General features: G+C 39.5%; 1 protein-coding gene across 5 annotated transcripts in view; it reads right to left on the bottom strand.

Moving 5' to 3' along the window:
* The window catches only part of LOC113039994 (receptor-type tyrosine-protein phosphatase C-like), a 121,016-nt gene that overhangs the window by 70,610 nt on the left and 23,053 nt on the right, over positions 1–27,353 (bottom strand). For 2 of the 5 annotated variants that reach the window (XM_026198177.1, XM_026198178.1), the window contains exons 1-2: positions 2,515–2,730; positions 2,332–2,426 (exon numbers count right to left, since the gene is read on the bottom strand). The exons of 1 other annotated variant lie outside the window; for it this stretch is intronic. In XM_026198177.1, the coding sequence (XP_026053962.1) occupies positions 2,332–2,386 (55 nt within the window). In that variant the 5' untranslated portion in view covers positions 2,387–2,426; positions 2,515–2,730. Of the gene's footprint in view, positions 1–2,331; positions 2,427–2,514; positions 2,731–27,353 lie in introns of those variants that run through there. 2 more of the 5 variants (XM_026198180.1, XM_026198179.1) reach the window with 1 other exon arrangement.

Genomic DNA, 27,353 nt, shown 5'->3' with positions numbered 1-27,353 from the left:
ATTTAGTACATTCCTAGTCTTCTGAAATCAAATGAAAGATTTTTGCATGAAGTTTTAAGACTTATGTTACTTGCACAAAGATATTGTATGACTTCAGATGCCATATGAACTACTTTTATGATACATTTATTTATTTTTAAGGCTCAAAACCTTTGGTCACCATAAACTTTTACTGTAGGGAAAAGAGCAGCATGAACATTCTTCTAAATAACTTCTTCTGTGTTCTACAAATGAAAGAAAGTCGTACAGTTTTGGACTAACATGAAAGTGAGTAAATGATGACAGAATATTCCTTTTCGGATGAGCCTTTCCTTTAAATAAACATACAGCCAAATAAAGACACTGAAATAAGCCCCGTAAAGTAGATTTCATTAATATATGCATGACCACTGACTCATAAAGCCTCGACCTCACATGTACGCCCATCGTTCGATGTCTTTCTTCCTTTTCTATGTGATTTGCATGTACAGTGCAGTCACAAGGATTCTCATCCGGTCTCAAGCCACAACACTTTTAAATATAGTGAAAAGACATTTAGATGCAACACGTCGCATGTCACTTCTTCAGCGATTCTCGCAAGCACCATTTTAGCCGGCAAATTTGCGAGACACAGAAACCGGCTCAAAATGGAACAAGGAAGTGGTCAGAGGCCTGAGCAGCGAGGCGTTATGTTCAACAGTATCATGCAGTGTGACACCCAAAAGACATTTGAATGAATAATATAATTAATATAATATAATATAATATAATATAATATCATATCATATCATATCATATCATATCATATAATATAATATAATATAATATAATATAATATGCCTAATGTGCACTCAAGATATGTCTTAAGAAAAATCAAGTATGTGATCACAATTTTTTTTTTGTGTGATATTGTCATGTGATATTATTATTTTTATCATTCTTTCTTGCTTGCTGGAAATGTATTTAACTGCATCCTGGCAACAACTCTGGCACAACAGAGTTTTGTTGTCCATGGTCCCTGTTAGATATAAGACCCCCCCCCCCCCCCCCAATTTGTATATTTTTAGGTGAACAAAACGAAACAAAACAAAACACCCTTTTAATTTACAGTATATGTAAATTAACCTATTGATGACCAATTATAGGCAGTACTAGAATAATTGGTTTTATATTTTCCTTTATTATTATTTATTTATTTTTTCTATTTATATTACATGTTTTTATGCAGTAAAGAAATGTAACATAAATTTAAATGTAAATTAGTAAATTCTATATTATTGTAAATATTGAAATATATATTGTACAATTCTAAAATGTTATACTGAATTATATTATATTATATTATATTATATTATATTATATTATATTATATTATATTATTAAACATGCAGAAAATACACATTTCAGATGCTGATGCAATAGCCTGAGCCAATTTTCCCACAATACTCCATAGGACTCATCTCAAGAACATCAAAAATGGTTCTCCACAAGAAAACCTGAGAACTTTTACTTTCAAGAAAACTGAACAGCACTCTAATAAATAACAAAGAGATCCTCAACGGGATCCATCAGAATGTGTCATGTGAAAGCAGGGATGATTGATTGACAGCTCGGCCTCCGCACCGGTCAAATCTAGCAGAACCTTAAGTGAGTTTGAGGGGATACGCCCAAACCTTTGACAGTTCCTTTACCAGGTAATACAAACTACAACCCAACACACTCTCACAAGTGTCCCGCCACAGAACCTTTCAAAATATCACATTCTGTATTTTGCAAAGAGCTCTTTTGCAACATTTTGTGAGCTCTGGCCTTACTCGGACACTGTAGAAAGCAACAACTTCTCACTTTGGCTGCCTAAAGAAAATTCCCCTCCTTCTTGGTGAACATCGGTGGAGATTCTCAGTAAAATAATACTATTTCTAACAAACAATACTTAAAATAAATTGAGGACTCATGCACCAAAATAAGTTGGCCCTGCATGTACACATTAAGATTTAATTATCATCGACATCCCTGCCAAGAACACTCATTAACTTAATCATTTTATGTTAGTATTTTAGTGTTATGACTAATTATGATAAATAAGCTTCCATAAACTCTATTTACTATTGAGAGATATATAACACACAACACAAAAACTGGATCAAAATTTGAATGAATCTACACCATAACAATGACCTTCTATAAGTTATGCGAACAATTAATTCACAAAATGCCACATAATCCAAAACACAGTAGGAAATACATAAATAAATGAAAAGATATATGCATATACCATTGCAAATTTGCTTGTTAAAATATATATTTAAATTTTTTAAAAAAAACTTGTAAAAAATAACATGTTGTACTTACATAAGACCAAGCATAGGACCAAAACCAAGGGTCCTAGCGTAAAAAATCTCGCCATATCCAAGAGTTCAAAAGCCGTTTCTAAGACACCATATGTCCTATTTGAAACAGACACAGATCTGGGTTAACCATCAGAAAGCGTACTGGCCTTTTGGTCGCTCTTGCTCTGTTTTCATGTAATCTTACGTGTTCTCGTGCGTCTAATCGGTCGGTTCAGTTGCCGGAGAGTTTTCACCTTCAAAAAAAATCCTTAAGCTGTTTTTAGGGGTCTAGAGACAGCAGAGCAGTGTCAGAGACACTCTCCTCTTCAGCTTTGCGTTAAGGCCCTTTCTTAACAGGAAGTTGCATTTTCATCTACGCCACACATCTTTTGCCTTCTACTGTGTCGTCCTTCAAATGGGAAATGAGAGAAAATGATCTCACTTGTGCTTTTTTTTAACCAACAACCAGCATCTATATTGGGAGCAGCACATTCAGAAGATGCACATTTAAAACTAAAATCTCCTCTACTTGAATGTGTCAACATTTCAAATCAAATGTCAAAGACACAGATAATGTTACGATACTTTTACAAGGCACTGTATAATATATAAAAATATTTTTTTCTTTTACATTTTGTGTTTTTTTGCAACCTTATCTTAAACTGTTTTAAAGGTATTTCATTGCACATTAATGTACACTCCATAAACCAAAATGGCAAAGCAAAAACAGAACTGTCACAAATTAAATAAGTACATTGTTCAGCCTTACCCTTAACTCAATACTTAGCTGAAGGACCTTTACAGTCATTTTTGCGTATGATGCGACAAACTTTGCACATCAGCATTTGGCAATTATCTGCCATTCTTAGCCTCACCTGTTCACCTCTCATGCTCTGTCAGCTTGGATGGGGTCGGACACACATTTTCAGGTTTCTCCATAAATATTTGATTTGGTTCAAGCTCTTGCTGTGGCTGGATCACTCAAAGACATACACAGAGTTGTCTATAAGCGACTCTTACTGTTGTGTTTAGGGTCATTGTCCTGTTGGAAGGTGAACCTTCTGACCAGTCTGAGGTTCTGAATGCTCTAAACTGGGTTTTCATTAGGACTATCTCTATATTTTGGTGCAATGAGCTTTTCTTCTTCTCTGATGAGTCCCTCAGTCCCTGCTGCTGAAAACCAGCCCCACATCACAAGGCTGCTTCCAGCACACTTTTCTTTTGGGATGGTACTTCAGTTAAAGTAATTTAAAGACGTTAACAAGCTTGTAACATAACAAACCGTGAACCTTTTTTTGGTGATAATTTTGCATGGCACTGAATATAGCAGAGTTTCATGAGCCAATTAGTGCCCGTGTTTTGTGTATAAAAGGGGGAAGTGTTTGGTTGCTTGGGATTGTAATCGAGGCCAGCGAGTAGATGCTGTGAAAGTAAACATTTGACGCTAGTGAGGATGCTAGTGGCTGCAGTCATTTAGCCTCTTTGTTAGTGCATCCACCTCCCTCACCGGAGACCCGGGTTTGAGGCCCACTTGGAGTGAGTAGGAGGTATTATTTTGAGGACCCGGGATAGAGGGGTTACATTGGTGCCGTGACCCAGATGGGAGTGAGGTTTAGTGGGATGTGTGTAACGGAGGCCAGCAAGTAGATGCTGTGCAGGTAAACCTCACTAACCTTCTCTGAAGAGATGCACTAGTGGCTGCAGTCATTTAGCCTCCTTGTTAGTGTGTCTGCCTCCCATGTCGGAGGCCGGGTTCGAGGCCCACTCGAAGCGAGCATAAGGTCAGGCGATGAGGACCCGGGAGAGAGGGGTTACAGGATGCATCATCCTTTGTGACGTAGCGCTTTGAATGAGTGCTAGCAGCTGTGTTATCCTCCTGTCTGTTGTGTGCAGGCTGTTGGCCAGTTTTCAGGTTGTTCTCTGTTTTAAAAATGCATTTCTGCCTGTTAAATAGAGAGGCTTATTACCTTGTTTGTTATTAGATATGGGCCTGCAAGTAGCTGTAATCTGCATGGTGACCAAACTAATCTATAATATGTGAATGTCTCATGAGAAGTGACATTTCTGGATTTAAACATGGGTCAAGTACACACAAAAGGGTTTCATTAAGATACTGATTTTTCATCCTCAATTTACATGAATGACTCAATGGTGATGTCAAACTCGAACATTTTCTTCTCTCACATGGCTCACAAAACTAAACTTTAAATTTGTCGCTTCTTGACTATTTCTCACTTTCCAAGCTAGTCTGCATGTAGGCAGTGCTGCAAGAGACCACTTCCTTGCTTGTTCTTTTTTCTCTCCTCTCTTTTTTTGGTTTCCCGCCTGTTTGAGGAAGTAGCACAGAGAGAGAGGCGTGCAAAGATGAAAACTCAAAGTGACAACCTACTAAACATATGGACACAGATAACACAGTAAGATAGTAATTGAACTTTAAATACTGATCATTAGTGAAGATAATTCAAAGAGACTGATTACTCAGGATGGGAATTCTTATAAATTCCTGTGTATCAGCGAATCAGAAGTCAGTGCAAATATAAATTCCTCTTTTCTTTACTTCTCTTTAGCACTTTGAGAGAAACTGTAAGTAAAATTAGTCATTTCTTCCATTTTTTTTTTGTCAGTCGCATCACTGTGCTGAAGATGCTTGCCAGAGTTTATAAAACCAGCTTCCTGTGAAACTTGTGGCAATGATACCAAGTATTAGTGAGAATGTTCTCAGACTATATATATCTGCTTTGATGAGATTCAGTTTTTTTAATTGTTTTATCACATTAGTTGCATGGTTAAAATGGTATTAAAGTGTATAACAACATATAAAATCTCAAACATTACAATACAATAAAGTAGTAGGTGGTGGGTAGTTAGCTCATGGGGATATCAACGACTTTTGGAAGTCTGTTCTCAAACTCAAACGTGCATTTGCAATTTTGCACAAGTAAATTCACAATCATACACATAAACTCCACCCACGTTTGTACAAATTTCTATAGCCAATGAGTAGTTCCAGAACCACAGTTTGAAGACTTAAAAAAGTACCTTTTGACCCACTACAAGAGTACTTGCTAAAAATCTATGTAAAAGTGGTACATTACAGCAACATATTCAAGCAACCAACACTTTCATTTGATCTTTGACTGATTGTGTATTCAACAATAAACCAAATGACAATTTGGAAGACAATGTGTGAAATGTCCCTGTATAGTCGATTAGCAGGCTGATTTTGGATGGGTTTTGACCATTTCGTTAGCTGGTCAGACTGGGAGACCAGCTGAGCAACAAGACAAAATCAGCTTGGCCATGTTAGGAGACCAGCTTGATAAACTCAGTCAGATAAGCTAAAACCAGCTACTTCCAGCTTAGACCAGCCAACCTGGACTGCGTTTCTCAAAAGCAACTACAGTATGCTCACAAGTTCCGTCATTACCGACAGAGTTCAGTGGAACGAACTATCATAGCTAGCCAACAATGCTTTTGGGAAACTCGCCCCTGCTTACGCTGGTTTTAGCTTATTTTTTTTCCCCTGCAGGAATACAGCAACATTCGTGCCATTTGATTTGACTAATTGTGTATTTAACAATAAACCAAAAGTATAAATGTTTGAATAGGCAAAACTCACTAGCGTTTTCGAGATTTAGGTCACCAAATGTTAAAGCCTGATGAAACAAATACTATTGATAATTATATGGATAAAAATATAACACTGAACACAAGAAATTATTTTTTAAATACAAATTTTGTTATTTGGATGATATATAGGCTAAGCTAGCAGGCTAATCAGCTAGCAGTATGATAAGCTAGTTCAATAAACATAATGGAAAAAGTAAGCTACAGAATCCAAATGTATAAAGAATGAGTCAATAATTTCAGTTATGTACTATAGAGTGGGGGAATTATGACGTCACTTTGTAGGCAGATTGGCTCTTAGCATGACACTGGTTCACTGGATAAAGCCAATAGGATTTTTCCATAGGCTTTTGGATCACACAAAAATAAGCTCGGTATAGTTCATGAAATTTACACGTTTTGTCCATCAAGATAATCTTCACAAAATAATATCACTTTGATGAAATGTGAAGTCTAAATAAAAGTGCCAGAACTAAATTTAGGCTATAAACCAACTACAGCACCACGGTCCATTGCCGTCAACATCTTTTCAAACTTATTTTTAATGTGTTTAGTGAAAAGGATTTACTCTGTATATGAATTTGAATCCCTGCTACATGAACCTTTTCATATAAACTTTAATTTAAATAAAATAAACTATAACTAAAGGGCATATGAAAGCACGTATTTCTTTACATTTCGAAATAAGGCGCGTTAAAGAAAAATAGTTGATTAATATGAATATTTTAATTAAAAACATGTCTCGTCATACTATTAAAAACATTCTAGTGCATTTAATCTATTAAACAACAGCAGAGTGAGCAAATTTTTGGATATGGTAAGATTAAACTTATTTTAGTGAATAAAGTACCAAATTTCAGCTTTGTTAGGGTGGGTACACAAAATTTTATTTTGTCCTTTCTTCCAGGAAATCCTTATATGCTTTCTAACAGCTTCATGTGGCCGTAAACATTTAAATTTAATGTGGCTTTAAGCACTATGCATAGTTACAATTTGACTGTGACTAAGCCATTAAATGTGTATTACAATTGACAATTTAGAGGACATTGTGGTCATTACAACATTTCTTGAGATTTTAAATAAGGCACTGAATAAAGTACCTATTAAAAGTTTAGCCTTAGCAAGCACCAATAAGTACCTTGTTGACAGAAATAATCTTAATATTCAGTTTATAAATAAATGAGAAAAACTCTGCAGTTCTAGACTCGCACAAATTATGCTAAGCTAAGTACCATTTGATCAATATGCAGATTTGATGAGTGTATTTGGTCTGAAAGCTGTTATCGTGTGTGGAAAGAAAATAATTACACATGTAACGATTAATCCTGCTGGTTACATTCCCTGTATTTCTCAGAACTTTCGACCTACTCCAGTACATTTGGAGGGACTGCTACAGGAGAAAACCAGACCTCTGACCTGAAAGATATCTTTGTTGCACTTGCAACAATATTTCTCATGTTTTGTGGCTGTCTGGCACTGGTCCACACATTGGTGTACCACCTGCTTCCATAAATATCTCAGGGGCATAGCCCTGTGTGCTAGCGATGGCTGCATTCCAATTCTTGGCTATATGAAATAAAAGATTAAAGATAACAAGCTTAAATCATAGTATGAAAATAGTATGTTTTCAGATACTTAACTTCATGTTAATTGCAATTCAATGAAAATATTAAAGTTAAAAGTATTTATATATATATATATATATATATATATATATATATATATATATATATATATATATATATATATATATACTGTTAAGATTTGAAGTAGACAACATGGAATACAATTAAGCACTTTTTAAAACAAAGGCAACTGTGCCTGGACCAATTTACTTGCTGTGGACTTTTATTCATTCTTGTTTTTGGAGTTTATATTGCCCACAAACCATTGTGGTAAGGAAAACAGGTTTGTATCATTAGTAGAAAACTGTGAAAGCATGTCCGCAACGCATTTGACACAGACGATTTCTGTGAAACAAGATATAAAAAAAAAAAAGGAAGAAAGAAAATAGGGCAGCACGTGATTCTGTCTAATGGTGATTGTACTGTGAAAAGTGGCTGCTACATATCAAAATGGAGGTCGTTGGAGGAGAGAGGCTGACAATTAAGAGAAATTGGTGATGCCAGCAAAGAAGGATAATAGAAATATTTTATTAAATTTTGAACAAGATGATTAATAATAAACAGTATTTATTAATATAAAGATTTTAGGTAGATGCTACACCTAATATGCCTACTGCCCTATTATACAAGGCCAAAAACAGTACAAGAATGAGTACTTGTAATATGTCCAAATTCATAGTATTCATCAAACAGTACAAGAAAAGAAAAAAATGTCATTCATACAATATACTGTAGAATGTCATATTACATTTTTTGACAGATGTTTTTTTTTTGCATTGCTGTTTTACTTTTTGGTGTTCAGGTTGCGGGGGCGCCCCAGCATGTTTAACACCCCATGATGACCTCAATTCTCCACATGACCTCATAATGACACCAGCTGCATTGTTAGGAACTGCCAGATGTCTTTGTTAGGTAAGAAATGAAGCTCATATGAATTAAAATTGAATTAAATCAATCAGTCAGTCGTTCAGTCTGAGCTGTGGGAACCAATAGCTGTGCATTTATCTGAACATTTTCACTTTGCACAGTGAAAATCCAAAGATTTCACCATGAAGAAGCAGAGCAAAGAGGAAGAGTGCACAGTTTGCTTAATTTTGTGGTTTCTCAGACCTGCCCCTCCCGCTCATACTACATCTGCACCACGTTTAGGCCACACCTCTTCATTTTTACATATTTAAGTGCTTGGTGGTTTAAAAATAGAGATTTCATCAGCCGCTGACACACCAGCCATCTTCGGTTCTTTGTGCTTTCTTCAAATAGATTAACAAGAACAACCAAGCTTGCACGGTGTAGTTTCATCAGCTGATCGTGACATACAGCACAAGAGAGAAATGGTTATATAGAATATTTTTAACATCACTTACAGTCATGGCCAAAATTACCTTTGGTAAATATGATCAAATAAGGCTGTGGAAATTAATCTAAATTGTTAATCCTTTTGATCTTTTATTAAAATAATAATACAAAAATAATAATAAAAAGCATATTTTTCATTGGAAAATAAGAATTTAAAATGGGGGGAACTATCGTTATGAAATAAATGTTTTATAATTGTGTCCAACGTGTAAATTCTCAAATACACGTTGGACACAATTATTAGCACCTCTAGAAATCCTTATGAGTAAAATATCTTTGAAGTATGTTCCCATTCATATTTACAATTTTGAGCACTCCAGGGGGATTATGAACACGAAATTATCCAACCATGGCTCCCTGTTTCACAGAAAAATAAATAGGAGGGATAACAAAGCCTGAATTCCCTTAATCATCCATCACAATGAGAAAAAACCAAATAATATATTTCTGATGCATAGCAATAGATGATTGAGCTTCACAAATTAGTGAAGTGGCTTTAAGAAAAGAGTTAGAGCAGTGAAAATCCCCATTTACACCATCAGGGCAATAATTAAGCGGTTGCAATCAACATAAAATGTTACGAAACTGCCTGGAAGAGGACGTGTGTCTATATCGCCCTCAGGCACAGTGAAAAGGAGAGTTTGAGTGGCCAAAGACTCTTCAAGGATCACAGCTGGAGAATTGCAGAATACAGTTGAGTCTCGGGGTCAGAAAACCTTAAAAATATTTGTCAAATAGCACCTACATCACCACATGTTGTTTGGGAGGGTTACAAGAAATATTCTCCTAGCTCATCCAAATACAAATAAAGCATATTCAGTTATCAGACATGACAGGAACTTCAAACGGGACTGGCTTCTATGGTCAGATGAAACTAAAAATACAACAGTATATTTCATTGTACACATGGGGTAGTTTTTATCCCTGTGTTCACCAAACCCCTCTTGAGTGTTTGCTGCTAAAAAGCTCATCTTTTAATGTTGTGAGCCGATATTTCTGCCATTCCAGTCCTCTGACTTGAACCCTACATTAGTGTCAACCATGTATTAGTGAAAATGAGTGTAGTGAACTGAAGAAAAGAAGCTGGGAATGAAGGAATGGTCTCTGATCTCTTATCAGGCATCATAGGAGAAAACTGGAAAATGGAGATTTCAAAAAGCATTGAATAAAAAGGTGCCGCTAATTGTGGCCAATGTGTATTAGAGAAAAACATTTATTTTATAATTATATTTCCCCCCATTTTAAATTCTTATTTTCCAATGAAATGTTAGATTTTATTTTTTAAATTAAAGTTCAGAAGGATTAACTATGCAGATACATGTTTACTGCCTTCTTTGTTTCATATTTACCAAGGGTGCCGATAATTTTGCCCATGACTGTATATTTAATGTCCCATAATACTGTGTGCTATGTGATAGCCAATTTATGGTCGATTAGTAAAACATGCTAGTTTTGGGACATACAGTAATACCACAGGTGGGTCCAAAATCAGGTTGAGTGGTGGGTTTTTGATGCATTTTGATGCAAATGTTTCAGATCAGAAATTCTTTAGACCAGAACAATGAACTCAAGCTTTCTTGATCTGATACTGCGCAGCTGTACGTAGATAAGCAGATGGGTGCTTAAGATTGTGTGATGATTACTTTGATAGACTTTGTGGTAATGTGGCAAGTTCTGCCTAACCTCTCTCAATGAGTCCGAAAGTTATAAGATAAGGTTACATGATTCACTTACCCTCCCGTCCACCACTCTTCTGAGGCATGTCAGTAATTAAAGTGCACCAGATGGGAGACAGGAAATTTCTCAAGCATAGGATATGTACCCCTACGAGAGAGAGAGAGAGGCAGATGTCTACAGCTGGTGCCTTATTGTACCCAAAAAGGACAATCTGAGGGGCCTGAACCATAATTTTTGATACAGTATACAGAATCAAGATGCTCAGACTCAGTATCCTAAATTCAATTCGTGGATTGGTTTGTGATGACATATCCAAAGCCTTCTAAACACTGTATGATTTTAACAATCCTATAAGATCATTGCAGATCACACTGTGTGACGTGGATGTAATTAACTTGGGTACGACATGCATGTAGACTGTACGATGTAGACACATTGTGACTTATAGTCTAGGACGCATGTTTCTATAGAAAAATAAAGAGTCATCAGCATGTGCTAATGGTAAACAAAAAGAGAACGATAAATCACACTTTGGCAGTTTTTATGTGTGCTGAAATAAAGTGGAAGTGGCAAAAGAGGAAAGAATAAGAGCTTGAGGTAAGTTTTAGCGCCATGTTGCATTGATTTCATGTCGCATTTGTATTGGCTGGTCAGTAAATGTGGGTCGTAGCAGCAAACACACTGTGCGATGATCATGCTACATTTCTGACACAGTCAAAACTATCGTAGGCTATCTTTGGTCACAAGACTATAACAACGGCTGTTTTTTTTTTTTTTTTAACCTTTCTCACTGTATGACATAGGACCACCAATTATGAGCCATGATCACAGGAATTGCCATGATTGTTTCATGATGCCAATCTTTTATCTGGGACAACCAAAAATCATGCAGTGCTTTTAAGGGATTCCAACTTTAACACTGACGTTCTGCCAGAACATTGAAAGTTTCTCAGGTTTCCGTTCGGGGGAGAAGCTTACCAATATCGAGTTCTTCCTTTCAGCCTAGCCTTGTCCCCGCACATTTACAAGTGCATGAATGCTGCTCTGGCACCTCTGTGACTCCAGGGCATCTGTGTACTGAATTACATAGTCATAGTCAACATAGTCAAATCAGAGAGCCACGTTTTTCAGGGGTAATGCAGGATTCGGCCATGATACAGGCACATTTGTCTCCTGCACATGTGATTTCAATTATGAACCCTGTAAAAGACTTCAAGCCAGGCCATGAGCTTTCTGTTTTAACATTTCAGAGACTTTTAGGTCTTATGCTTTTCAGTTCTGGCTCAAGTGAAGAGGTTTTCATCCTCTGAATCATGCCTCCCAGATTATAAGATTCATGTGCAGAGAGCTTTGTACTCCATGCCTTTGAAAAAAGCCAAGGATCCTCAACAGAGGTCTGGCATTAGAAGAGCCCTCATCTTTCATGGTAAATACATTTCTTTAAGATGAAGGTTTTTTTTAGCCCCTCAACATGTCATCCCACGGCTAAGGGAATACCACATGTTGGTCAGGACAGACAACACTTATTTTCCTATTTCATTATTTTTCTATAAAGGGTCACCAGCATTGAGTTCTCCTTCTCTTAGTGGCTCCATTCCGGTTGGCCTAGGTTTGGTTTCCGGACATAACTTCTTTCATAAATGGCATCTCTAGGGAAATCCCAATTTGGAGAGATCTTCTCTGTCAAGTGCAGGGGACAAGATTTCATCTCTGTCCAGAGATCTGGAAGTTTTAACTCTGGCCCCTGAGGAATACCAGTACATAGTATCTGGTCTTTCGGCCAAGGTTATTAAGACAATCCTCAGTGCTAGAGCTACTTCTATGAGGATGTTGTATGCCCTGAAATTGCAACTTTTTGATGACATGGTGTAGAGAGCAATAGGGGAATCCAGTTATGTGCCTGGTTGGTCAAGTGTTAGAGTTCCTTCAAGGATGTCTCAGGGTAGGATTGGTTTTGACTACCTTGAACATATTCTTGCCACTATTTCCACTAGGGTGACCACCTGTCCCCCGTAGCGCATGCACGCACAGCGTTTGAAGCTCAATTCATGCGTCCCACAAATTGAGACTGTGTCACGCATAATCAATGCTTGCTCAAAAAAAGTTGGTCGCTCATCTATATCTGGAGTCACCAACCCGTCGATTGCGATCGACAAGTCGATCTTGGAAGCATTTTAAGTCGATCGCGAAGATTTTTCAAAATCTGAGAAAAAAAAGGTGCGAGCCTCAGCTGACTGCGCGCGCACCTCCCGAAACAGACAAGACATTTATACTTGATGCAACTGTTTTAGACTGAAAACCAGACCATACAACTGATTTAGATGCGGGTGCCGGTGTGATGAGATGTACTAATATCCGTCTGCTCGGGCATGATTGTTTTAGGCCTGTAATTGATTGATTATTGAGGGATGGCACGGTTCCCTGAAAAAAAACAAACAAACCATTTTTGTTGATGCATGTGCATTCTGGCTTCCAAACATTACAAAAACATGAGAAAAAAAAAAAAAAAACCCAGGACAAATCATTCACTCTTGTTCAACGCGAATGCTTTATATGAGCAGTAATTTATTCTTAAAGCGAATAAATTGTAATGAAAAGTAAATACAATTAAATAGCTAAAGTAAATCGTAAGTGGAAGTGTATTTGTCGATTCTGTCATAAGCATACAGTACATCAGCAATTACACATGTTTAGGGGAATAGGGCATTATTAATATACCATGTAAGGTGTTATGTGCTAGAAATGGGTAAACCACTATCAGTGAGTCTGCCCATGGGGTGGGGGCACCACCGCGCAAGGCAGTGTCCCACATTGTCCCTCAGAAACATAACCCTTGTCCCCCCTTGGGCTTATTAGCAGGTGGTCACCCTTATTTCCACTACCCATATTCCTTTGAATGGAGCTTTGGTTGAGATACTCCCCTTGGTGTCCCGGCAGGCACGTGCAGGGGGGGGGAGGGGGGGGGGGGCGTTGTTTGCTTGAGCACCTGCCCCTTCGCCCTTTGGTGCCCAAAGTGCCCTTTTGTCAAAGCAAAATTTCCTCTATTTTTTTTGTCATAACGTCTCCTTTTGTGAATACCTGCTCATGCCCAATCTAAATATTAGTAAAATTTTGAATAATAATTTAGCCGTCAATAAGATGACCAACATGATGACCTTTGACCTGACGACGACGACCTCCTCATCCAAACGGGACGATTCATCACGCCGCACGCTCATTTTTTAATTGTCAGAGGATATTTTCAACACCGCGGAAGCTGGTAAGTGGTGTTTCATTCTCAGCGAAGTGATTTTGATATTTATTTACTTATTATTTTACAAGAACGACGTGATGTGAGAACATGCAGATATGTTGTTTTTTATTGCGGTGTGTAGCCTGTAGTGTAGAAGTAATGTTAGTGTGCTGTTTGAGGGAGAAACGTTTCACAGGCATCGAGGGCAGAGGCGTCATGCCCATTCAAAGATTTCTGAGCCAAGTTGATTTTAAATGCAGCTTCCAAACGACCCAAAAAAAAAAAAAAAACAGCAGAATAATATTTTTTATATATTTGATATAATCACACTGTTGTGATTAGATTGTTCAGTGCACCGCATCAGCTGCTAAATTCAAATCTGTGTTCGCTGGCTGGCGCTGAGCCAGAGACGTTCGTACAACGCTTCATGATAACCAATCAACGGTTCTGTTGCGCGAATACAATGGCCAATCGGAGATGTGCAGAAGAGTCATCATGAAACGCGCTGTTTTTGTTCACTTGCTCGCTGACTGAATTATTTAGCGAATTCTTTCTTCAGAGAGAGAGAGAAAACAAACAAACAAACAAAAAAAATCCTGATGTGCATAATGTAATGTAAAGTGCTTCAGTGATTTTAATGGTAGTTTTTGAGAGTGCCTGAACTCTGGCTAAACTGAATGAAAATGTTATTTGATAATGTAAATGTTCTTTACTCTCTGTAAAATGAAAGTGTTAAAATAAGTAACTTACAATATTGTTATTAAAATTTACTTTAAATACAAATTCAGTCGTATTAAAAATATTTTATGGCATGATATGGCACTTAAGTACAAAGTCGGTGTTTTATGTGTAGTTAATAGATTACACTACCTTTCCATTTATTGATCAAATAACAATCTATAAAGGTGCAAAACGCGTTTACTTACACATTTGAGAATTGAGATATTTCCTGATATATTAAGCATGTTTGGAATTGTTTTGAATAAAAAGGAAAAATAAATAAAACATAAGCCTATATCAGTTATACAGTGCTTTCATTGCATGACTCAGTTGTTTGTTGTTTTGTATCAATATTTAAGGTGGACTTATTGATTAGGTGCAAGAATAGTAGTAATGGTTAAAATAATAGATTGATGATGAAATAGTAGATTGTGCCTTGTTCCTAGATGGACAGAGAGTGGAAAGTAATAGATCAGATGAGGAGATGGAGATAGAGGAAGAAAAAGAGGCAAATGTAGACGCACAAGTGACAGAAAGAGCAGGTAAGCAAGCCAGGAGACAGAGGCTGGTGAGAAAGAGGAAAATGTAGAGTGTTTTCTGTAGTTTTTACTATAACAGCTCTTCTTAATTATTCTGTAGAACAGAGAAGAAAAAGCCATCAGGTTGGGACAATTTAAAACATTTCAGTTTCTAACCCCAGAGCTATTATTAGGTGGAATTTTTTATTTTCCTTTTTTACTTTTAAACTTAAAATTGTCTCTTCTAATCTTTTTCTTTTTCAAAACTGTATCACAGCATTAGCTGCCGTATCAATACATAATCATCCATATCGATACGCAAATCGGCAAGGAATGCGCTATTTAAAGCCTTGTTCCATGTGCCCCTTTTATAACTTTGAGCACCTGCCCCTCCAAAGGTCTCTGCACGGCCCTGTGTCCCGGTTCTTGTGGTCCCATTGAGGTATGTCTGGCAGTCATGAGTTCCCTCCTTCAACCTATCATTGGTCCTAGGAGCCTTAATTAAAGCTCCTTTTGAGACTTTGTAGAGACTTTCAGTCTCAGAGAAAATGCTCTCTCAAAGTGACCCTGTTTCTAGCGTTTACACGAGTCAAGAGAGTAGGAGACCTCCAGGCCCTTTTAGTAGCTGCCTCCTGCTTGAACATTGATTTGAAATTGTGTTTGTCCTGTGTGGTGGGTATGATAAAAATGTAATTGTGCTAAAGGTTTTATCTTAAGAGGAAATTACTCAAAGCGAGACTTATGTTGAGACCATGTGCTTCAGAGAGAGTTTCACATCTTCATCAGAGGTAAAGAAAAAAAAAAAAGATACAGGTGACGTAAATATTTATTTTCAGCCATGTTTACATGTAGGGAATAACAATAAACTATCTAAATATCCAGTGTTGCTTATATTAGATGTTGCACGTATTAAAACTTGCAAAATCATTGTTGCACTTCCAATCAGTACAGTTTCTCGTAAACTAGCTTCTTTATGCCAAAACTGATCAAACACATTTGAGAGAGTGAGCAACGGGTGTTTTCAGTATTCAGTTGACATGTTTGCAAGGAAACACATAAAATGCTTAATAGCTTTTATAAATACATGACAATGATACCAATTATAAACAAAACTTCTTGGCCCCACAGTATTGTGGTCTAGAACTGCCACTGCGGTCGGGTTATTATCCAGTAGATGCTATACATTTTTCAGACAAATAAATTGCACAGTGATTCAGACTTTAAATGGCTTACCATTCTGCAAAGCATCCCTTGTTTTATGCATGAATGTCAAACAGTTTTGAAGGGTTAATCTAGATTTATAATTCATAATTTATGTATTAAATGTTATCTGGCATGTCTGATAATTTTACACAGGCATGTTAATCAGAGGTGACTTCTCCCTCTTCCCCATCAAACTGATCCACACAATGCTAAATGAATGATCTCAGCTAAACAAATGCTTCTGTGATTCACTTTTTAAGACTTTCTGCCACCCACTGGCAGTTTAAGTTTCATATATACTGTAGCTTAAAACTGAATCATCTGGTTTCACAGACAAGGCTTAAACCTAGTCCCAGACTAAGATATAAATCTGAGCTTTTCCAACTGAATAAAAGTGCACTGACTAATCCTAAGAAATATCAGTACCTTTGTTTTGTCTCGAGGCACATTCATATAAATTAATTACATATCCTAATTGAACTATGACCTAATGTTTGTTCAGTCTAAGCCCTGTCTTTGAAACCAGACATATATTTACATTTTTTATATAAAATATAAAATATTTTGATTTATAAAATGATTTATGCCTTTTGTTGGCGGATTCCTGGACAGAGAATTCTAATAGAATTCTGCTTTCTGTGTCATGGTTTTAAGTAGTCATAGACCTAGTCTAGTCAAGAGTTTAATGAGCTCATTCCTGGAAGAAGACTACAGCTATTTCAGGACTTCTTTTTGTCTTCTTCTTTAAAACACAACATAAGGGTACAACATAATGATAGGATTAATTTAATCCTCACTTTAGTCCTGAAGTAGCTTGAGTCTTCCTCCAGGAAATGGTTATGGTACCCAAGGGATGCTGGCTCTCAGTTATACCTGTCAGTAATTTATCCAATTAGTCTTTATTTACAGATTGCTCACCAGTTTTATGCCTCTCTTTGGACACACACACACACAGTGTGTATATATATATATATATATTTAGTATATATATATATATATATATACACTAAATTATTTACCATTACTAATTTGAAAACATCATTTTAGAACTATAGTGACGAAGTAATGTTGAGTTCCTTCATTAAAAGAGTAGGTTATTATGAGAGAAGGACTGACTGTGTGATTTCCTGGATCAGATACAGCATTCATTCTTCAGCTCAATCTCATATTCAGCATAAAACATTAGTTTTAACCACATTAGGATAGTTTGAAGAGCAAGCATAACGATAAAGAGAGAAGTTTGAAAAGGCCAATCCACCTTCAGCTTTAGATTGACAAAAGTGTTTTTAGTTATTCTATGGGCTTTATAGTTTTACAAAAAAGGAATAATGAGTCCGTTGCTTAAAAATATTAGGCAAAGAATAAATGTTAAAAATAAACCCTTCATAACAGAGGAGGGATTTCAAAAACTGAATACTATTTTTGCACTTTGGCCACTAGAGGGGGAAAGTTGGCTTTGAAAAATGATTGAAAATTCTTTCTATCCTTAATTCCTAAATATGCAAATTGAGATGCCTGGTTTTAAATGGATAGTGTTGAAGAACTGAAAGGAATTGCATCTTTAAATGCATTCATTGACCAGTTTATTCTGTATTCTGACAATGTACCACAGTAAGAGATTGTTTCTATGATGACTAAAATAGTAGACTGAGCTTATACTGGATAACAGGATATCATTGGCATATAGCCTACTGATATTATACTTAGGCCACTCTAGTTAGCCAAAAGTGTCTGCGTCAAGAGAAACAATAATAACAATAACCAACTTCTGTATTTGTGTTGTGGGAGTATATTATCTTTAAAACACATCTAAGATTCAAAAAGGGGTCCCTATTTTGAATTAATCCTGTCTTCCAGAGAAAATTAAATGACCAAGTTACAGAACTAAACCTAATGGACAAAACTTTAGCCAAAATGTATTGGTCTCATTTTAGAAGTGAAAAATTGACCTATAGCTAGTTACTTCCTCTGGCTCTTTCTCTTTCTACATGGAGGAAGTCACAATCTTCCTACGCAAGAATAAGGAGGTCATGACTATCCAATACCTTTTTACAGCCAGGTCATTGATTACGGCCCTGGAGCAGTATAATACTTCATTGTTTGAATTTGTCATTGGTGTTTTCTCAAAAATCTAAATTTTGACATTGTTTTTATTTAACTTTAAATAAAGGCACATTTTTTTATTTGTTCTTCAGACATTCCTCCTGAAATGCAATGCACGCAAAGTGACCATACAACTGAATCTAATATAATTCTGAGATATGTTTAATACTTGTTGAGTTACAGACACACTATCTTTATAATATTAAACAATTAAACAATATTGTTGAATTATCTGTGTAGTTGTTTTTAACGAGAGAACCAAGATACAATTCTAGTTTTAACATTATTTGTTTTCAGACATTGCTCTTTAAAAAAAAAAAATCAAGTCGTATACAAAGTGACACACATTTGTTTATAATGTAAGTTTACTCATGGAGTGTTACAAACATGCCAGGTTCCACCTCCACACAATCACAGCACACACCCTCACCTGAATACTAGATCACCACCACCTGTTCCTCATCACCCACTCATCAGCGCTGCACCTTAAAAGCCACACACACGCACTCAGTCTTCGTCCGGTCACGTTCGCGACAAGATCATTCCTGTATGCTTACTATTAGGACTAACTCCTCTTCTACTCTCTCCAAGGATTCTCTCCAAAGGACCCAGTTCCCTGAAGTCCGTGTGCGTGGTTCACTGATCCCTCCAAGAAGTCACAGCCTTACTTGCACGGATCCAAACTCCCATTCACTCCTCACTACCTGGCTCCTCTGCTTGTGTCTTTAAATAAACATCTTCATCTGTTACTCCTCAGCACTTGTATTCAACAGACCGCGCTAAGGTAGCCTTTATCATTTCCCAATTGCAGGGCAAAGCACTACTGTGGGCAGATTCACTCTGGACTCAAAATAACCCAGTTATCCAGTCTTATTCTAGCTTCTTCGACCATTTCCGAGAAGTTTTCGGCAGACCTGCCTGGGATTCTTCGATAGGTGAGACGCTGTACAATTTAAAACAAGGGAAAATGTCTGTCAATGAATATGCCTTGCAGTTCAGAACTCTGGCGGCCTCCAGTGGATGGAACGAACAGGCTTTGCTAATGACCAACCGTCAAGGACTGGAACCCCGAGTGCGGTTGCATCTCACTGCATACGAGGATACTATCGGCCTTGAGCGATTCATCCAGCTGTCCATCCGCTTCGCCACTCGAATGCAGTCGTGCTTAGAAGAGCACCAGGGCCAGGTGCATTCCTCCACTCCACTCTGCCGCCAGAGAACGTCAGCTCCCCAGAACCAGCCAACGAAACCATGATGGTTGACTGCCCAGGGTCTATGCCTTTACTGTGCAGCTCCGGGGCATACCATAGCTGTGTGCCCTGTTCGTCCTCCTCGTCCCATGGTGAGTGCCATTCTCCCTTCAAGATACCAAATGAAACCACTCACCACTGTTGTGACACTTACTGCCGCTGATGTATCTCTTCCAGTTTCCACCCTCCTCGATTCTGGGTCAGCCGGCAACTTCATCTCCGGCGCCCTCTGCCGTCAGCTCAAGCTCCCTACTACGGCCACGCCGGGTTCTTACCAGGTCCAAACAATCACCGGTAAGCCATTGAGCAAGAAATACATACGTCACTGTGTAGGTCCCATCTCCCTCCAAACTGGACTTCTGCACCATGAGGAAATCCATCTGCTGGTTCTGGAGGATTCCACCGCTGATGTCATCCTAGGGCGCCCATGGTTGGAGCAGCACAACCCCGTTATCTCCTGGAAGACGGGAGAGATCCTGAAGTGGGGCGAGGCTTGTTTTCAATCATGCATCTCCGGTTGCCCTATTCCAGTTGAACACCCCCCATCCCTCCCCCCCCAAACCACAACCAGTCTACTCCACCTCGATCGAGAACCCTGTCGAGAACCAATCCATCATCATTCCTCAGGATGGTGCTACGCACCCTTCAGCGATGTCTTCTGCCCTAAGCTGCCTCCAAGTTGCCTCCACACCGGCTGTGGGACTGTGCTAATGATCTGCTGCTGGGCGAACCAGTGCCAAACGGGACGGATATACTCCCTATCCGTTCCCGAAGAGAAGGCCATGGAGGACTACATCAAGGAGGCACTGGCACAAGGGTACATTCATCCATCTACCTCCCCTGCTGCTTCCAGCTTCTTCTTCGTGGCTAAAAAGGATGGAGGTTTGCGACCATGCATCGATAACAGCACTAATCAAAATAACTCTAAAATTACGGTACCCACATCCCCTCGTCCCTGCGGCCCTGGAACATCTCCGTGGTGCCACTGTGTTAACCAAGTTGGACCTCCGCAGCGCGCATAACCTCATCCGGATACATGAGGGGGACGAGTGGCAGACCGCCTTTATCACCCCTACTGACCACTATGAGTACTGTGTCATGCCTTATGGGCTTGTTAACGCCCCCTCCACATTCCAGGATTTCATTCATGAGGTGCTCTGGGATTTCCTACACAAGTCCGTCCTAGTTTACATAGACGATATCCTGATTTACTCCCAGAGCCTGGCAGAACATCAGCGCCACGTTGCGGAGGTCCTGCAACGCCTGAGGGACTGCCAGCTCTATCTTAAAGCCGAGAAGTGTTCCTTCCATCAGCCCTCAGTGCAGTTCCTTGGGTACACCATCGACCGCAGTGGCATCCGGATGGACGAGGGGAAGGTGAGCTCAGTCAGGGACTGGCCCATTCCTACCACTACCAAGGAGCTGCAACGATTCCTTGGCTTTGCCAATTTCTATAGACGATTCATTCATAATTTCAGTACAATCACCAGCCCTCTTACCAACTTTCTCCGCCAGAAACCCAAATCTCTCTCCTGGACTCCTACCGCCACTGAAGCCTTCCAAGCCCTCAAGCAAGCCTTCACGAGCACCCCACTCCTAGTACATCCGGACCCCGATTGACCGTTTGTGGTGGAAGTGGACGCCTCAACCACCGGAGTGGGATCAGTCCTTTCCCAGCAGCAGGGGACTCCCAGCCGCCTCCATCCATGTGCCTTCTTCTCCAGGAAACTCAACCCGGCGGAGGTAAACTATGATATCGGGAATCGGGAATTGCTAGCCATCAAACTTGCCCTGGAGGAATGGAGACATTGGCTAGAGGGAGCCAAACACCCATTTCAAGTTCTCACTGACCACAAGAACCTGGAATACCATAGAGCAGCCAAGAGACTCAACCCCAGACAGGCCCGCTGGGCGTTATTCTTCACCCGCTTCCAGTTTACCATCTCTTACCGCCCAGGGGTAAAGAACGTGAAGGCCGATGCTCTGTCCAGATGTTACGCTCCCGAGGAAAGATCAGAAAATCCAGAACCCATCCTCCAGGACGATATCATAGTCGCTCCTATCACCTGGTCAGTTGAGACTCTTCCTCCTGCCGAACCTCCTAATGACACCCCGCCGGGTTGCCCACCAGGACACTTGTACATCCCCAGGACACGGCGCACTCCACTTATCAACTCCATGCATACATCACTTGGCAATGGTCACCCGGGGGTCAATGAAACCCTCTCGTTGCTACGGGAATGCTTCTGGTGGCCCAACATGGCCCTTATGTCAGAAGGTACGTGAGTGGATGTACCAGCTGCGCCATGTCCAAGAGTCCTTCCTCCGCCCGTTCCTAATTGCCCGTGGTCACACCTAGGGGTGGACTTCATTACGGACCTTCCACCCTCTGACAATAACACATTTATTGGTAATAGTGGATAGAGGGCCTACCTACTGCCATGGAAACAGCAGAACTGATGTTCAATCATGTCTTCAGGTACTTCGGCATCCCAGAAGATATCGTGTGGGATCGAGGCCCCCAGTTCATCTCCCAGGTATGGAGAGCATTCCATTCCCTCCTAGGTGTGGCCATCAGCCTGTCCTCCGGCTATCACCCCCAGTCTGCCACGGCCACCAGAACTCCTGGAACCAATTCCTGGGGTGGGCCGAGTACGCACAAAAACTCCCTCCGTCAACCCACCACCAGACTCACCCCCTTCCAGTGCATACTCGGCTACCAGCCACCTCTCTTCCCCTGGTCAGGAGAGCCCTCGGATGTTCCCCCCATCGACTACTGGTTCCGGGAAAGTGAGAGGGTCTGGGACGCGGCTCATCACCAGCTACAGCGGGCACTTCGCAGACGCAGGACGACAGCCGACCTTCGCCTGTCCGAGGCTCCCCAATACCAAACCTGTCAGAAGGTCTGGCTGTCCACCCGGGACATCCACCTGTGTCTACCCTGCCGCAAGCTCAGTCCCAGATTCATTGGCCCGTTCACCATCACCCAGCAGATAAATCCGGTCACATATAGACTCCAGCTCCCTCCTGAGTACTGGATTCACCCCACATTCCATGTGTCACTCCTGAAACCTCACCATCCTTCTGTTTCTCCCTCCACAGAACCTGGCGCCCCCCACGCAACGATATCTTGGATCCCACCTTACTGGATACCTTCCATTCACCCCAATCGACCAGCTCCCAGGGGAAGAGGACGCCCACCACGTCGTCAGGGTCCCCGGCCCTCAGGAGCAGGCCGTGGGGAGGGGGGTACTGTTACAAACACGCCAGGTTCCACCTCCACACAATCACAACGCACACCCTCACCTGAATACTAGATCACCACCACCTGTTCCTCATCAGCGCTGCACCTTAAAAGCCACACACACACGCACTCAGTCTTCATCCGGTCACGTTCGCGACAAGATCATTCCTGTATGCTTATTATTAAGACTCACTCATATTCTACTCTCTCCAAGGATTCTCTCCGAAGGACCCAGTTCCCCGAAGTGCGTGTGTGTGGTTCACCGATCCCTCCAAGAAGTCACAGCCTTACCTGCACTGATTCAAACTCCATACATTTTCTTAGTCTATCGTCAGGAGAAATAATGATCGACTATCGATTAATCTTTAATATTTTTATAATACAATTAATTATTTAACTTTTATAATTAAAAAATGCAATTAATTAAAAAATACAGCATTACAAGATCAACTTGTGGCAGACAGTTAAAGGGATAGTTCACTCTCAAATTAAATTTTGGTATGTTTTAGCTTACCTCAAGGACATCCAAGATGTAGTTTCTCTGTTTCCCCAGTATTTCCCATTTTGATATTTTAGGTCCAACCGTTCTTGTCTGTGACTCACATAATGGATGTCTATGGTCACCACCTCAAAAAGCAGGCACAGAGGAGTCAAAATTAAACAATTCCCCATCCCCCGTAAGTACACATTGATGACCTAAGACACAAAACGAGTGGTTTGTGCAAGAAAACGAACAGTATTTATATCGTTTTTACCTCTTGTACACAACCACGTCCAACTGATCTGAGTGTGCGATTGCTTCCTGATGTGACGTGCGCGCGTGCGCTCTGGCTTAGTCTGCGCAAGCGCGGAAAGTGTACATCACTCATTGTTTACACTTACTGCCTATGGTTTACACAGATTTCGGAAGTATTACCTTTCACTGTGAAGATCTAAACATATTTAGACGTACAGGAAATTGCAATGGAAGACGATTTCAATGTATCCATAGACAAAGTTGAATTTTTTTCACAACCATATTTATTTGAACCAGAATACACAGACCAAGTACTCAGGAGCGATCCGCTGCAGCAGCACGTCTTCAAGCCTCAGAGACAGAGATCTCTTCAACATTGGTAGTGTTTTAGTAGCAAGTGTTGTGAGATGCCAACAGAAGTGGAGAGCATATGTGGTCATGAATGGAACATAGCAATGCCACAACTACAAGACGACGACGAGGACATTGACAGTATCGCAACACACACCTGCATGACGGAAGATCCTGAGTTTTCACCGCTGTTGAGACCCAGCGTTTTGCACGTTGTGTTTAGTTTGCCACGTATAAACTGGAGACGACGTCCAATGCCAGAGGGACCCAATGGCACGCTGTCAATAGAGTGAGTAATGTGTTGTATTTTTATTATAAACGCAACGAATATAGGGTGCGTTATAAACAAATTAATTAATTACAATTACTGCATTATATTTCAAAAAGTGCAGAATGGTGGCGTAGCGTGTGGTAAACAATGAGTGATGTGCATGCGAGAGATCACATCCGGGGCTTTCCGTGCTTGCACAGACTAAAGCCAGAGCGCGCGTGCACGTCATATCAGGAAGCAATCGCGCACTCAGATCAGTTGGACGAGGTTGTGTACAAGAGGTAAAAACGTTATAAATACTGTTCGTTTTCTTACACAAACCGCTTGTTTCGTGTCTTAGGACATCAATGTGTACTTACGATGGGGAATTGTTTAATTTTGACTCCTATGTGCCTGCTCTTTGAGGTGGTGACCATAGACATCCATTATGTGAGTCACAGACAAGAACGGTTGGACCTAAAATATCAAAATGGGAAATACTGAGGAAACAAAGAAACTACATCTTGGATGTCCTTGAGGTAAGCTAAAACATATCAAAATTTTATATGAGTTTGAACTATCCCTTTAAACTACGTTCAGTTAGGTAAACCGAACATACATGCGCGTACATACAGTATGCATCGCTCTAAAGCAGCGGAACCTGCAGCTGCAGACCGGAGTTCTTAAACAGACACCTCATTTGTTACAAAATAATAATAATAAAAAAGAATCATGTTAAACAATAACTTAAACAAAATAAATAATAATAATAATAATAATACTTAGAGCTGACAGGTTTTGTCAAAATGTAACTCAAAACTATCCCGGCCAGAAGAAAGGGCCAGATATTAGCCTTCCTAACAATTAGGCTAACTTAACAAATTAGTCTACTTAAAGCCTCGTGAAAAATAACTAACTTTAGTAACTTGCATACAACTTCTGCCCCAGTCTACTGATTTTTGTTGAGAAATATAAGCATGTTGACATGATCCGGGGTCATACGCAAACCGCAACCTGGTGACAGTCAGTTCAGCCACTGAAAACACCTGCTCTGAGGGGACTGACGTTGCCGGGATGCACAGGTACCTCCGCGCTAACTTGGCCAGCCCAGGGAACCTTATTCCGTTCACTTTCCACCAGTCTGTAGGTGTGCAATCCAGGGATGGGGGAGGCTCCCTCAGAAAGTTCTGAAGTTCTGCTTCGATGCCAGCCTTGCATTGAGTAGTATAGTGATCCCCAAGGAGTTGTGCCATAGCAGATGACTGGAAGGTCGCGACTTCAGTGTTTGCACTCCCCTCGTCCATGTCAGAAAATGCAGCCTCGACTCCCCCTATTGGTCCCCACCACCTCCCCCAGTTCAACCAGTTTCACATTAGCAGCTAGTCTCTGTGTTGGTGTAAGAAAGCCCAGGTGTTTGTGAAGAGGGTCCAGCATTAATGAGATCATGGGGGAGAATGACACAAACTTACCAGACTCAATCTGTATAAATATATGATGGGGAATCAATAATCAGAAAAAGTTATATTTTACTGTTGTTTATTTTATGAACAAAATTCATATTAAAATTAATATTTTATGAAGTAAGAGTAACAGTTTTATTCATTGCGGGGCTTATTGCTTAAATCTAAATAGGTAACGAATATACTAATACATGTGTTATACTGTAATAACATTATATTTTTTATTGTTTATTATATGAATACAATAAATACTAAAATGAATATTTTTATGGAGTAACAGTTTTATTCTTTGCAGGGCTTATTGCTTCAATCTAAAAAGGTAACAAGCAGATAACAGGGAAGTATTCATGTAATTAAGTATATTTAAACTAAGATAAAAAAGTTTAGATTACATTCATTCATTGGATGAGAGAGGAACGCACTTTTGTTTTGAATTTGAGTCTGGGTTTGTCTCCTTCACTGCGTCTGAGGTGGATATTGATGAGGCCGAAGGTGACAGGATAAGTGTTCCAGATAGAAATGTCTTTCTCTGCAGACATAACCTTGGTGGCACATTTAAGTGCTGACAGCATGGGCTGTGTGTCCTCCATCAGCTGCCAGTACTCATCCTTCAACTCCAGGATCCTGGCATCTTGAAGCTTGGTCACGGTTCGGTCCGACAGCAAAGCAACAACAGCCCACCGCTGCTCCACCAGCCCATCAGACATCTCACACACAGAGTTCCACCGTGTTTTACATGACTGGGTAAGCCTGTGAGTTGCGAGGCCCATTTGCTCCTGTTTCTTTTGCAGCACTTTGGTTGCTGTAGTGCTGTGATTAAAGTGGTTAATGAGTTTACTAGCAGCTGATATTACCCGATAAACATACAGTTCAAATCCATCCTTTATGGCCAACCTGAGGGTGTGTGCAAAGCAGGCAACAGAAATCCAGAGAAGAAAGAAAAGTTTGAGGACCAAAATCTAAACATATATTAAGATATCGTTATTACTTCTAGATACAGCCATATATATATATATATATATATATATATATATATATATATATATATATATATATTTTTTTTTTTTATTTTTTTCTACTGATTATATTATTATACACTCTGGCTTTTTGTAACATGGAAGAAAACATCAAACAACAGTTTTAATGTTTTGTCTACATCCAGAAGCTCTAAATTCCTGTACTTGTGTCAGTCCATAACACATCTTGTTCAACTTTTCAGACAAACAAAGATATTTAAAACCTGTTAACCCACACCTGGATGCGGGTGTACTGAACTCTCCTTGTTTGTATGTGTCATTGTTTGCGATTAGATTAAATGAAAAGGACAAATTGAATCTTGACAAAGTATATATCATTATAATTAAATTCAACTAAATTCAAGTTTATTTGTATAACGCTTTTTACAATACAAATCATTACAAACCAACTTTACAGAAAGTTAAGTTTTTACCATATTTAGTAGTAGCTTATAAGTGGTGGTTGTTAATTTGTGCGCATATGACAGTATTTTTCAGAAAAATTTATACAAGACGATGTCAGCCAGACGATTAACATTATTAACAGCAATTATTATATGATGCAGTCACACTTGTAGCAATATTTATTAGTTCTGTTTGTTGATTCAGGGTTAGCTGTGACGGTGGATTAAGGAAAGTCTGGAAGCAGATGCGAGTTAACAGTTTTAATGTGATG

Source organism: Carassius auratus, chromosome 22 (assembly GCF_003368295.1).
Source record: "Carassius auratus strain Wakin chromosome 22, ASM336829v1, whole genome shotgun sequence".
Classification (NCBI taxonomy): domain Eukaryota; kingdom Metazoa; phylum Chordata; class Actinopteri; order Cypriniformes; family Cyprinidae; genus Carassius; species Carassius auratus.
The sequence above is the reverse complement of the archived record's forward strand: the minus strand, read 5'-3'. Positions and strand labels throughout refer to the sequence as shown.